This window comes from Pelodiscus sinensis, chromosome 5 (genome assembly GCF_052426305.1).
Source record: "Pelodiscus sinensis isolate ZL-2025 chromosome 5, ASM5242630v1, whole genome shotgun sequence".
NCBI lineage: Eukaryota > Metazoa > Chordata > Testudines > Trionychidae > Pelodiscus > Pelodiscus sinensis.
The window spans coordinates 9,644,660-9,658,526 of record NC_143056.1 but is presented as its reverse complement, the minus strand read 5'-3'; the positions used below and the strand labels follow the sequence as shown (position 1 = coordinate 9,658,526).

The window sequence follows — 13,867 nt, the reverse complement described above, 5'->3', positions numbered from 1 at the left end:
CCCATCTGGCCGGGACCAGATTTTGTCTGTTGAATCTGGAGTAGAGAGAACAAGCAGAGCTACTGGAGGATTTGAGCTCTCTGCATTCCTGGAGGTACACTAGTCTCTTTCCCTGTTTTGTGAGCAGCAAGGGCAGCAGGTATAACAGGCCAGGGAAGCCACAAGATTGGGGGTTTCCTTATTATGCACTATGCAGATGCTGGGGCAGCTGAGGTGACCGTATCGGCTAGTTAGTTTCCAGGGTTCCTCAGGCATCTTGCTGAACTCCAGAGAGGTAACTGGAACCGGAGTAGCAGATACCACCCCGCAACCTGCCTGGGGCATATAAAATGACCAGCATTCTGCTGCTGAGAGGGGTCAAATATGGGCATTTGCCATTCTCTACCCTGGGGCTGGGGTCAGCTGGTGTGGAGGTCCGCTGGCCTGGCTGGCGCTAGGGCAGGTACGAGACTGGAGTCAGCCAACTGGTACAGCTGGAGCTCAAGTCAGCCAGCTGGTTGGGGTCAGCCTAGGCTGCTCTGGTAGGGATGGGGGGGAGGCTGTCCACCCATCACCACCCATGGTGATCAATGTGTCTGGAGAATTCCTAGTGAGTCTGGCTGGCCCAAGACACACAGAAGCCACCAGCTTCTTGGCTTGTCCAGCCACCATCCAGGAATATCAGGGGCAGCCCTAGACTAGCTGCCAGCAACAGGCACCCTAGGTGAACCATACAATCGGCACCTCCACCTCCAAACCCCTCAATGATATTGCGTCACCCTTTGGCACCCTATTTAATTTGGCGCCCTAGGTGACCGCCTAGTTCGCCTATATGGATAGGCTGCCCCCATCCAGGATCAATGCCACACATGTATCTGGCAACCATGGGTCTGGATGAACATTCAGTATAATCCACCCGAAGTCTGCCACAAATGGTTATGTCAATTGAGGTCTCAAGAGCGAGATGATAGAACCGACTGCACTTGACTGTTCTTTCAGTAGTTCCCGAGGCCAGGTTCAGCTAGACTTTGAGAAATGGCCAACTAGTGAGGAGGCTTGTACAGACTCATTCATGACCTTATTCTCAGGGAGGGCAGAATTTACTGGAGAGGGCAATGATGTGAGAAACCAAGGCAGGGGCAAGAGATGCTCCTGAGTCTGTAACTCTCTGCTGGGGTGACAGGCAGAGCCTTGAGCAAAAATTGCACCACTGCTCTCTTCAGAAATACTTCTGACAATCGGCTTATTCTGAGAGAGGCTGAGACAGGGGTGCCTCCCCTACAAATAGAAGCCTGATTCAAAACATACCAGACAGGATTTTTTTCCCTTCTTCTGGAATACATAATGAAAGCTCCCGTATGTTTGAAATTTATATGGGAATGTTGAGATGAAGAATGGATCAGCAGAGGAGGGAAGAACAATGCAATCCCAAGGGACACCAATCTAAGAGAGATTTAATTTCAAACACACCATAACTGCCAACGAACTCCCAGGCACATTCTAGATCAGCGGCTCCCAAACATTTTGGCATCATGCCCCCTTTTGGATTTTTGAGAAACCCTCACGCCTCTCCCCCCTTCCCCCACAAAAAAAAACAGCAGGAAAACTTGAGGGGAAAAAAGAAACTGACCAGGGCCAAAAAACAGGTTGCCCTTTTAAGGCGGCCATTTTGAAGTCTGCTCCAGGATGCTTATTTCACATGTCTGGTATTTTCTGAATTTTTTTACTGGACAGACCAGGCTCTTTTTAAGGGGACTTGAACAGGGTGGGAGGGGAGGCTGGGTTGCCTCCCCCTCCCAGTTTGGAACCTATGTTCTAGATTAAGAGTCAGAGGAACAATGTACAGGAGGGATTGAGGCAGACAGATTCGGGTTGGGGACTGTCGAAGTGCTGGGGTGTGGCCTGCTTACATTTACCAAGCACTACAGAAATTCCCACTCCAGTAATGGTAGCAGATTTGCCAGAATTAAAATGAGTTCACTAATAGTCTAAGAAATGCAAATTAATCTTTAGTGGTGGCTAATAGAGAGACACATTTTTACAGAGAGGGTGGCATGGGACAAATGCAGAAAGTGGCCTATGAGCAGGGCAACCTGGTTTCTGTGTCTGCTACCGATATACTATGCGACCTTGGGCAGGTCCCTTCTCCTCTGTGCTCATTTGACTGGCTCCGCTGTTTAGACTATTAACTCTTTGGGCAGGTCCATGTTTGTATTGGGTGGGGGCGAGCCGACTGGGACCTCGTGTAGGGTGTGTGAGAGATACGGTAATATTATAGGCATCACCTAGAGGTAAGGGAGTCCAAGAGTTTGCATTGTAAGAGCCAGGTTTCAGCTGCTTATAAATTTGCCAAAACGTAACCATGCTGGCTGAAGCTTTCTAGGGCAGCTGTCCTCCACGGGCTACATTGTGGAGTAGATAGCAGCAGAAACGGGGCAGCTGTTAGCAAGAACAAGGCTAGAGCCTCAAACATTGTCAGCAGTGTTAAAAAAATTCATCTACCATTTTTGCTCAGAAGCGCTAGGGAAGGGGTGGGCAATAATTTCTGATGGGGGGGGCTACTCCAAGATTTTGAAAAGTGGTCAAGGGCCACACTTTTCTACGGAAGGGCTCGGGGATGTTGGATGGAGCTCGGGTACAGAATGGATGTTGAAGTAGAGGACCGGGGTGCAGGAGAGGGTGTGGGGTCAGAGGGACTCTGGGTGGAGCGGGGGTTATGACCTGGGGCAGAGAATTGGGGTACAGGATCCAGGAGGGGGACATGGGTGCAGAAAAGGATTCTGTCCTAGGACAGGGGTGGAGGAGGGTATGCAGGATCCAGGAGGAAGTTGTGAAGTGGGGGAGGGTTTGGGTGGTGACCTTGGGTAGGACTTGGGGTACAGGAGAAGGTGGGGTGCCAGAGCCAGGCAGTTCCTGGCCAGCAAGCCCTCACATTTTGGCCAATGGGAGCTCAGAGATTGTGCTGGGGGAGGGGACAGCACGCAAAGCTGCCCACCCCTGCACTAGAGGTCTCCATTCTTCGGTGTAGGGAGATTCCCTTAAGGTCTTGGCCAACCCAGGGAAAACCCATCCAAATTTGGTCAAAGCCTGAGAAAACAGCTCTTTTCAGGTGTGCAGTCGCGGCTTGCTAGAGGCCAACCGCAAAATTATCCCACCAGTCTCTGCCCTGAGCATGCTCCACCACAGGTGTGCGGGCCAACCACGGCCCACAAGACCCTTCTCACAGGTGATTATGATACCCACCGAGACCAGATACTACTTCTCCTGCCAATGCCAAGGGGCAGCCCCGGCCCAGGACTGAGACTACAGGGCTTTTTCGAAAAAAAGTGGCTTTTTCCCTAAAAAACTGCACCTGCGTCTAGACTGCCGCCGCGTTTTTTCGAAATTAAATCGAAAAATGGGGGGGGGGGTGTTTCGACAGCAGTAAACCTCATTTTACGAGGAAGAACGCCTCTTTTCTGCCCCAAAGAGCTCTTTCGAAAAAAGGCATTCTTGACCGCAACCAGGGCTTTTTGAAAGAGCGTCCAGATTGCCTGGCTGCTCTTTTCGAAAACGCAGATCGCTTTTTCGAAAAAAGTTGTGGCTGTCTAGATGATCTCTTCTGAAAGAAGCTTTTTTGAAAGATTCGTTGAAAAAAAGCTTTTCTAAAGAAGCATGTAGTCTAGACATACTCTGAGAGCAAGGAGCCTATCCGGGCTGTGTTCTCAATACTCCCCATTACTGCCCACAGAGTAAATAGCCTGACTCGAATACCCGAAGTCAGCAGCCAGGGTGGGGTGATGGGTGTCAAGGACAGAGGCATGCTGGGAAATGGAGAACAGAAAGGCTATGAGCAGAGCAGGGGACAATCTGCAACTGCTAGGGATCACTCCCCATCGAAAAACTTGAGTAACATCCCAACCTCCTTCCACTAGCAGTAAGTAAATTTAACACCACAGTGGCAATGCGTCTCCTCCTTCCCCCTTCCCCCACACAAGGCTGCTCCACATGTAGGACAATAGCCTACTGTTGTTACTAGCTCCATAAGCGTCAGGGCCAGGAGTCTATGCTCTGCCCCTACCAGTCCCAACCCTGCTGCTGCCACGTGAGGAATCAAAATGGCTCCACCTAATTGGATGTGGTTTTCCAGTAAAAACAAAGATGAGTTACACACCAGAAGCGGAAAGTTAGACGAGCATTAAGGTTACCAAGTTAAGCACTTGAAAGGTACGAAGTTCTCGAAGGAAGGTTGCTTCCGCTTCAAGTAACAAGTAGGTGGAATACGAATTTTTTTGTTCTCATGGCTGCTTTTGAAAGTTAACAAAAAGGCCTTTGAGAGACTCTGGAGAACAGGCTTCTGCATATGGCAGGAAGCGAAGAAACTGTATTAACAAAGTTGAGGAGAAAAGTCAACCCAGGGCATGGAAGCCAGCGCAAGAAGCAATGAAGAGACGATTTCCGACATTTCTCATTTCTATTTTTAGGTGGCAGATTACGTACAAAGGGAAGTCATTGGCAGTATAATTGTATCCCAAAAATATTCAAAACCCAGCACAAGGTTAAAAATATATTTGCAGCATTGTATGTAGCTCCCAACGCAGGGCATCCTAGGAGTTATTCTGGTGTTTCAATTAAAAGCTGTCTCCTGCAGGAGCGTCCGCATCGGGTTATTTCACAACAAAAGCAGCTTTGTATCCATTAGCTCCTGTCTCCCTCTAGCGAAGGAACAGACTAAGTGCTCCAGCTACTTAGCTTCTGGTGCTTACAGTGCACTGATAACACCCAGCTAATCTTTGGTCTGATGCATTCAGAGCTACTGAACACATACCCTGAGGTGGGCAGCAGCTGGAGCATGGATGATAGCAAGCTGGCTGAAACACGGTTCTGAGAAACTTGCTGCAACACTAGTAGGAGGCTACGTCTAGATTTACAAAAAAGGGATGCAAATTAGACGTATCGCAATTGCCAATGAAGCGGGGATTTAAATCTCCCCCGCTTCATTAGCATAAAAATGGCTGCCGCTTTTTTTTGGCACGGAGCTTTGCCGGAAAAAAGCGCCAGTCTAGATGCGGATCTTTCGGAAAATAAAGCCTTTTCCGAAAGATCCCTTATCCCTAGACTGGCGCTTTTTTCCAGCAAAGCTCCGTGCCGAAAAAAGCGGCAGCCATTTTTATGCTAATGAAGCAGGGGAGATTTAAATCCCCGCTTCATTGGCAATTGCGATACGTCTAATTTGCATCCCTTTTACGAAAAAGGGATGCAAACTAGACGTAGCCGTAGGTTGGGAAAAGTGGAAGGAAAAATGTGGTGAGACTCAGGAGTGTCTTTGGGTGGGTTTTGGATCACGCCTTTCATATGACCTCAAATGGCCCCTACAACCGAGAGCCGGCGATGACCCCGAACAGCAACCCAACTCCAGCTAGGATCAGGTTTAAAACTGAACAAGCAAAGTTAGCGATGGGGGGCTGGTTCTCCGCACCACAAGGACTCAGGGCCCATCTTACAGCCCTCTCCTTGAAGATTCCCAAAGCGGAGGGACTGAAGAAAAATCCCAAACCATCAGATCTGCTGCTCTCCAGGAAGGGGGCCGGCCCACGCAGCCTCCATTTTGAGTGGGCAGATAGCCTGACAAAAAGCAAACACATAAAACGCTCTCCTCTGCACGGATGAAGCCTCAACTGGAAAACTGTGTCCAGTTCTGGGCACCTCGTTTCAGGAAAGAGGTGGAGAAATTGGGGAAGGTCCAGAAAGGAGCAACCAGAATGATTCAAAGGTCATGAGCTATTCAAAACGTGAGCTATGAGGGAAGACTGAAAGAATTGGGTTTGTTTAGTCTGGAAAAGGAAAGACAACACCTAAGTCCCTAAAAAGGGTGTCACAAGGAGGAGGGAGAAAAATTGTTCTCCTTAATCTTTGAGGATAGGACAAGAAGCAATGGGCTTAAATTGCAGCAAGGAAGGTTTAGGTTGGACATTAGGAAAAATCTTCCTACCTGTCCGAGTGGTTAAGCACTGGAATCAATTGCCCAGGGAGGTTGTGGAATCTCCATCACTGGAGAATTTAAGAGCAGGTTGGACAGACATCTATCAGGGATGATCTAGATCCGTGGTGCTCAACCTTTTTTTAAATTTGCAACCCACAGGGTTTGTTGAGGAATAAAAGCAGCCCCAGGAACAGTTTGTTGCACCCCCTTTCATTTGAAGCGCCAGTCTGCTCCCCCCGCTGTGTGTATGATGGACGCCAAGCCAGGAAAAGATGGTGCTTGGTCCTGTCCTGAGAGCAGAGGACTGGACTACAAGATCTCTTGAGTTTTCTTCCAGTTCTCTGAGTCTGTGAAGCAGCCACGGGCCAAGATATAGCCATCACTGATGGCTTACTGTTCCTCTCCTTCAGGAAGTCATTTATGCAGCTGGCGCAAGAGAGGACCCCCCAACCTATGAAATGCAGTTTTAAAAATCTAGTGTAAAACCAGAGTCCTAAAATAAGCACCTGGGTTTCGCCTCTATTTTGTGAGCTCCCCAGCCTGTGTCATGCAGGAACAAGACTGGAGTAAGTAGCGCCTCCTCTCCTTGTGATGAAAAGCCAGCTGCTAAGTGGAAAGACCAGTCTCCTGTCGCAGAACCGACAGTCTAGCGATAATTGGGTTGGCAGATGTGACGAGGCCCCACAAAAGGCAATGACAGGATTCAGGACCCTTTCAACAGAGACACGGGGCTGGCTGGCTGGGAGGGACTGGCGAGCTGGCATTCTCTTCGCAGACCACCTGTCTGTCCTGAAGCTAAAAGGAAGTCTCTTGGAAGCGCTCGCTGCTCTTAGAGATGGGAGGAGCGGGGAACCATGTGCGCTTCCCAAATCAAGGACTGGATATAGGCGATTCCATGGGGAATGTCATACCGCCCACAGCGACAGGCAGCCTGGCCACAGTTCCACTCGGAACGGCAGCTTAACGGTGCTGCCCTTTTTCCTCTGCATGGCTGTGTGCCGCGCACCCCCTCGCCCTCAGAGGGGATCGCCCACATGGCTTGAAATTGTCACCGTGCATAGGATGCACTTTTCCACCCCTTGTGCTTCTCCGAAAGCTCCTGCCGAGAGCAGTGCCTCAAAGCACCACGGCTCCTTCCGTGGAATTAGAGCTTCCAAGTGTATTTCCTCCGTAGCCAAGGGGCCTTTGGTCCCTCTGCAGCAACAGCGTTCTGGGCTATTGGGCGTGGCCTTCCCTTTTCCCATTGCATGACGGCCACATTGTCAAACTCAGCGAAGCAGCTAACCGAGCTTCAACTCGCCAGCAGGCGGGGCCCAGGCTGTCTCAAGAAGGTCCGCATCGTCCCCGGGAGGCCGAACAGGCTCTGAGCAGGTGGGTGAAGCCGCACACCAGTTCCACTCATGCGATACGCATGCTGCTTCCATTACCCCTCCCTCCCCTTTCCTCGGGCTGCCGGCGTCGAGCAAAGCCACTCGCCCACAGCTGACGTACGTGAAACCAGTGGTTTTCCGCCTGCGCCTCACCCTGCCATGCAGACAGCAGTCTCAGTGGTGGGGGCGCTAACTCTCTGCTGATCCCAGCTGCCACCCAGGAGAACAGCTCTTCTGAGGAACTTTCTGCTCGGCCTGCTCCCAGCTTGATAGGGCTCGGGGGAATGAACAGCCCAGGAAAGGAGTTTGGGAGACGGGGTCCATTCCAGGGAATGAGCCCTAGAAAAAGGGTCCCCCCAAAGGAGAAGAGGGATTTTGCTCACTGCTGCCCTCCAATAAGCTATAGGAGCGATAGAGAAGGCAGGCGGCTGGAGCTGCCACCCTGTGCATGCGGCTGGAGAGAGAATCCGGCAGCTGGAAGAGGAAGAGACACTGAGCACAAGTGAATCAGCCCGCAGAAGAGGGCAGACTCTATGAAGAACATGGGAGATGCTGCAAGCTATTCTAACGCCAATGGGCGGAATTGAACTCGGGACCTCTGGAGCTTCGTGCATGAGCCTCTGAGTGAAATGCCAGCTGCTGCTCAGCTAAGCCTGTAGCGCAGACTCATTCTCTGCAAGAGGCCTCAGTTTTCCTGATTTCACACTTTGCTCATGTTCAGCTCCAACGGCCCCCATGTTCTGCGAAGGGGACTCTTTTTACCAAGCTCAAAAGGGGATTTTCTTAAACGTAAGGAGGATCGATTTTATAGGGTGTCCCCCATTGCACAGTTCAGTCTGGCAGGCAACAAGGAAGGTGTTTCCAAGGACCAGGTGAATTTTCAAAATGCATGCCCAGTGTAGTCAAACCATGCCCCAACACTGAGACACACGAGTTTCCTATCAACATTAGGATTAAGCCCTCTGGCTCCTTGCTCAGGAGCATGGACTGGGAATGGTTTTGCTGGGGCAGCTCAGAAGACGACTTGTGTCTTATAAACAAAGCAGCAAGAAAACAATGAGTCATGTGAGAAACTCCCGATTCCATTACGCTAGACTGGATCAAGGACTAGCAAACCAACCTTGAGAAACAATCCCATGGGGTGAATGCAAGAAAGGGGTGCAAAGCTCTCAGGGTAATTTCTCTGCCCCACTTCTAGCTTCCAGAATTATGTCATGTCAGTTCCCAATTGCTGCATGTATCTTCTTGCAGATTATACTACAGGTAGTACCTTCCTTAACTAGGACCCTCTGATCCGGCAACATCCATGGTCTGCCAGGACCACGGATGTTCCTGGACCACCGAGTCTGGATATAAGGAGGTCAGGTCGCAGGGCAGGAAACGGAGAGGAGGGACATGACTCAGCCAGAAGCCCTATGCCAAGGGACGAGGATGTAGCAGGGACCTCTGGCCCCAGCTGCTGAGTGGTAGCAGGGGGCTGGTAGCAGCTGCAGAAGCTGTGGCAGCCATAGAGCCTCAGAAGCCCTGGTAGCCACAGAGCTCCAGGCTGGGGAGCCATGGCTGGGCAGACAGCAGCAGGGCTTGGCTGGAGTCCACTGAGGGCAGCACGAGCCATGCTGGGACAGACCTCCCCTCGTTCAGGACCCCTTGTTCAGGACCAGTCAGGCCCCAAAGGTGCCGGACGAGGCAGGTACAACCTGTAAGTGGGAAGCGTTATTGAAAATTAAGCAAAATGAGATGCTCCAGGTGAGTTACAACTGTTCATGAGGCTGCCCACGACCATCCACATTACTGGATTCACAGCCCACGAGAGGACAAAGGGCCCATCTACTCTCAGGCTACGTCTACACTGGCCCCTTTTCCAAAAGGGGCATGTTAATTTCACAGGTCGTAATAGGGAAATCCGCGGGGGATTTAAATATGTCCGCCGCTCTTTTCCGGCGTTTAGAAAAGCCGGAAAAGAGCATCTACACTGGCCCCGATCCTCCGGAAAAAAAGCCCTTTTCTGGAGGATCCCCCCCCCCCCCAAAAAAGGAGGTTGCCACTTTAAGGGCAGCCACTCCTAAGGGAAACGTTGTTGATTTAAAAAAAAAAAAAAAAAAAAAAGGCACCCCCAGGGAAAAGTTGTTGAGCAAAAACAAACAAACAAACAAGAGGACAGGAAAAAGAAGTTAAGAAAAAAAAACCCAAACAGTTTGCCCTTTTATCAGGAGAGCAGGCATTGCCCTTTTAAAGGCGACCATTTTGAACTCTGTTCTCCACGGCACACCTCCAACTGCCTCATGGAACACACTTAGGAAATGCTGGGGTCGATAGACTCACACTAGCTGGCTAACGTAGACACTGAGGCACTGGCAGCAGTCCAGGCTAGCAGCCTGAGCTCAGATCCATGGGGCAGGGCAGGTTTGGACCCTGGCCACCGCCAACGTGTCCACTGCTCCTTTTAGTGCGCTAGCTCGACTGAGTTAGCATGAGTTTTGCCTCCCCATGCTGGCAATGATGTGTCCCAGCTGCAGTGCAGACGGACCCTACGTCCCTGTGAGCAAACTGAGGCAACTTTAAGTTACAACTGGCATTTGAACTTAGCACTCAAGGCGGCCATTTCGTTGAAATCACTTTAGCCACTCCCAGTGCAAGACTTTGAGGGGAAGAGGAAACAAGACCGAGCAGACAATAAAAACTCTACCATAAAGAAACCTGTTTGTTACATGTTTTAATCCAACATCACCAATGAATGGAATCCATCTGAACAGAACCTTTACAAAGGTCTGTGAAAGGGACCATGGCACGTTCTCTGGTAGGTTCCCTGCCTCTCCATCATCTCTTGCTATTTTCCTGCAACTTTTGCTTTTAAGTGAATGACTTACCCCAGAGATTATTTTGTACAACAGCCTCTTCCCTTCCTCTCATCCAAGATCTTCATATGTCTCCCAGTTTGTGTGTGTGTTGTCAATCTGAAAGGTTACAGGCTAGGCCTTGTACCAGACAGACAACCACCATGACTCCGGTATGACTTGGTGCTATTGTTTCAGGGAGGAAAGCAGATTTTTCCTGGCAATGCCAATAAGTCAGTAAAAATAAAACCAGAAGCACTTTCTGAATAATAAGCATCCCTTTAATTGCTGACACCATTACAAAAACTGATTACATTAGCAACCGAAAAAGGAGTGTTTACTTGAGGCTGAAGTCAGAGGCAGCTACTCCCAAAATTTATCTAAGTAAAACGGTGTACAACATCAGTATTAAAATGTTATATTTATTTCATTGTTGTCATTACCATACTGGATTTTTCTGAACAAGTTTTACTGAGCAAAATAAAAGATTATATGTTTACCATATCTCCAGGAATGTAGAGGTCTAATTATCCAAACAATTTTTTATTATAAAACTAAATTCTGGAGGTGTCTACAGAGTTTTTCTTCTTTAAATCAGTAGTCTAACAAGAATTAGAAAAGACAAAACTCTGTTCAGTGTTTGACGAAGTAGAAAGGGTGAAAACATAAATAAGGCTTTAATTTGGCAAAATATAATACAATGCCTTCTGCTATCCTCAAATTAATGATTCCCCTGTGACTTCATTCTGCAAGAGAGAGAAGAAAATCCACTTAAGCCAAGGAGTTTATAAAAAATTATTGCTCAAAGAAATTCAAATACAACACACGCAGTAGTGGAGCGGATCATCCCCAAATCTGGGCTAGTGATCAAGCTAATCACGCTGAAGTGTAGGTCAGGTACTAATACCAAACCTAACAGTTAGGAGGATAGTAAGAAAAAAGTGATCGTCATTCTATTGTTCACATGTCTTGTTACCCAAGGTACACAGAAGCTCCAGAGAAACTTGAGCTTTCTGACCCTTCGGAAGACAGATACCACTGAGATAAATCTGTGGATGCTAAAGGAGGAAGTAGAAAGTAACTGTTCTAAATACAAGAAGCAAAAATCTGATGCCTGATTCTATGAGCAGGACCTCAAAAACTGCTCTAGCCCCTCATCCCATTCAACCCTCTATCTTCGCAGCCCTCCGTCTCTAACTTTTAGCTATCTCCCGTTTGACGGGTTCTGTGAGGTGGTTCTGGCAACTCAGGCCTGTCCAACCTTCTGTCAGCTCAGGCCATTGGACAGGTCATTAGTGCATGGGGATCAGCTATGGAAAGGGTTTCGAAAAGACAGCTTTGCATGCATGTGTGCAAACCCACCACCACAAAAACAAGTGGCACTAGGCGCCCCCAGACTGACACTGATGCTATTGCAGATCACAGTGACTATTCCATACTCTCACTGCCCGCTCAGTAACAGCTCACCACATCGGAATGGGTATAACAAAGATACATGGTCTTTTGCACTTTCCACTGGAAAAGGGAAACATGGACTCGTGGCAGGCACTAGGGAAGCAAACAAGCCCCAGCAGACTGCTACGTTGAAGAGACAAAACCGTCTGCCAACAGAAGCAAAGGGAAAAAGAGGGGTCACTGTCAAGTCAGAACCAGGCAGTGAGTCTTCAGGCCTAGAAAGAGGTGCAGGAAAGCCTGAGAGCTGAGAAAGGCTGAATGGAGGAGTAAGAACAGGTCCAGAGTCCCTTAGAAGCTTTTGACAGAGTCAGACTTGACAGACACCAAAGCCCCAACTATCATGATGTTGGTGAACGCTTGCCTGAGACAGATAACCTGGCTATGCCTGCACTGCAGACGCCTGCAGTCGGCTCATGTCAGCTGAATCAAGCTTTTGGGACTCAGGCTATGGGACTATAAAATTATAGTGCAGACGGCTAGTCTCAGGCTGGAGTCTGGGACTCTCCTTCCTCACAGAATCCCATACTTTGTGCTCCCGCCCAACCCAGACATCTAGACTGCCATTTTATAGTCCTGCCACCAAAGTCTGCCGAAACAGGCTAGGCACAGGTGTTTTACTGCAGCCCAGACATGCCTTGAGTTACAGCTAAAGTGTCCATTTCCTACCTACTAGCTGATAGTGTTCTTTTCCCTTGGAGAGCATTTGGCTTATTGACATGAGCAACTTCTTCAGATGCCCTACATCCTGGCTTAGACTCACCGCCAGGTTTAGCCTTTTTTCAGTCATGTCCTGAAACAGGAGAAGAACAAACAAAAGAATAGTTAAAAGCTCATTTACAGGCTAATTCCTGAAAGACCCAAACTAGATTCTCAGTGCAAAACAACAACTTCTTACACCTCTCTACACACCATGCAACTCCAACAACCACTGGGGTATCCCCACAGAGAACACCGGAAAAAGCCAATTTGGAACTTACATAATGACACTGTGGCTAGCACACTGCCATAGCGACTGCTGGAACTTAGCACCAAATACCCCCGCAGGTCTGACTGAATATCTGATGGGGGTACAGAATGCCTGCCATCAGGCAAGGGTGCTGAGAAAGCACGGTTTGCCAGAGAGAACCGGGACACAGCAGGCTGACAATGATTCTAGCAGCTACCTTGAATGAGGCAAGTTGGTCGGTACCCAATTGCGTCGAGAAGGACCCAGCTGGAGGCCTGGAGGGGTTATATTCTTTTGCAATCGACATGCTGCTAGCGGTGGGTGGAAGGGGCCGAGGAAATGTCTGTCCAGTTTAGGTTGTATCCCTCTGCCGTTCCCCACAAGCTGGGATTCCAGGCGTAAATGGCACCAATGCATTTTATAGATAGTTTGGTTTCCACATGGATCTTGCTGTTAGCAGCATATAACGGAGATACTATCCTGAGGCACGGAGCTCCACCTGCCACGCGCCGGGCACGGCACACAGCTCCAGTGCCAAGAGCGGAAAATGGGAATAGTATCACTTAGATCTGGGCTCAAATCTGCCACAGCTGCAGCTTCAGGGCTGCAACACGCTTGCCGATGTGCCCTCCCCACACTCGTAATTCTCCACTGTGAGGAAGAACAGCCTGAGGGGTCATCCACCGTCCACAGTCCGTGCTGACCACTGGCCGTATCACTGCCTGCCGCCACCAGCTCCTCTGCATGCAGCTCCACTGGGAGGGTGAAGCACCTTTGTACGCTCTCGTAAAAACCCTCCGATAATAACATGGGTGAAATGGAGGTGTAGAAAACTCCTACGTGGGCCTGCAGCTCATCTCCCGGTGTGGGCAGACAGCAAGCCAATTGCTTTATTTCAGTCACAGTGACCAGAATGGGCGTTTCAGGGGTTTGGAACGGGTCCCATATGAAGAGAGGTTAAAGCGACTGGGACTTTTCAGTTTAGAAAAAAGGAGACTGAGGGGGGATATGATAGCGGTCTATAAAATCATGAGTGGTGCGGAGAGGGCAGATAAAGAAAGGTTATTTATTAGTTCCCATAATAGAACTAGAGGACACCAAATGAAGTTAATGGGTAGCAGGTTTAAAACTAATAAAAGAAAATTCTTCTTCACACAGCGCGTAGTCAACCCGTGGAACTCCTTGCCAGAGGAGGCTGTGAAGGCTAGGACTATAACAGAGTTTAAAGAGAAGCTAGATGATTTCATGGAGGTTAGGTCCATAAAAGGCTATTAGCCAGGGGATAGAAATGGTGTCCCTGGCCTCTGTTTGTCAGAGGCTG

At 49.2% G+C, this 13,867-nt stretch overlaps 1 protein-coding gene across 13 annotated transcripts in view; it reads right to left on the bottom strand.

Moving 5' to 3' along the window:
* Positions 1-10,404: 10,404 nt before the first annotated feature.
* KTN1 (kinectin 1) overlaps positions 10,405-13,867 on the bottom strand; it is a 119,556-nt gene continuing 116,093 nt past the window's right edge. For 12 of the 13 annotated variants that reach the window (XM_089778295.1, XM_089778301.1, XM_089778302.1 and 9 more), the window contains 2 exons: positions 12,271-12,390; positions 10,405-10,891 (listed from right to left, as the gene is read on the bottom strand). In XM_089778295.1, the coding sequence (XP_089634421.1) occupies positions 10,862-10,891; positions 12,271-12,390 (150 nt within the window). In that variant the 3' untranslated portion in view covers positions 10,405-10,861. Of the gene's footprint in view, positions 10,892-12,266; positions 12,391-13,867 lie in introns of all 13 variants that reach the window. The other variant, XM_089778300.1, reaches the window with a different exon arrangement.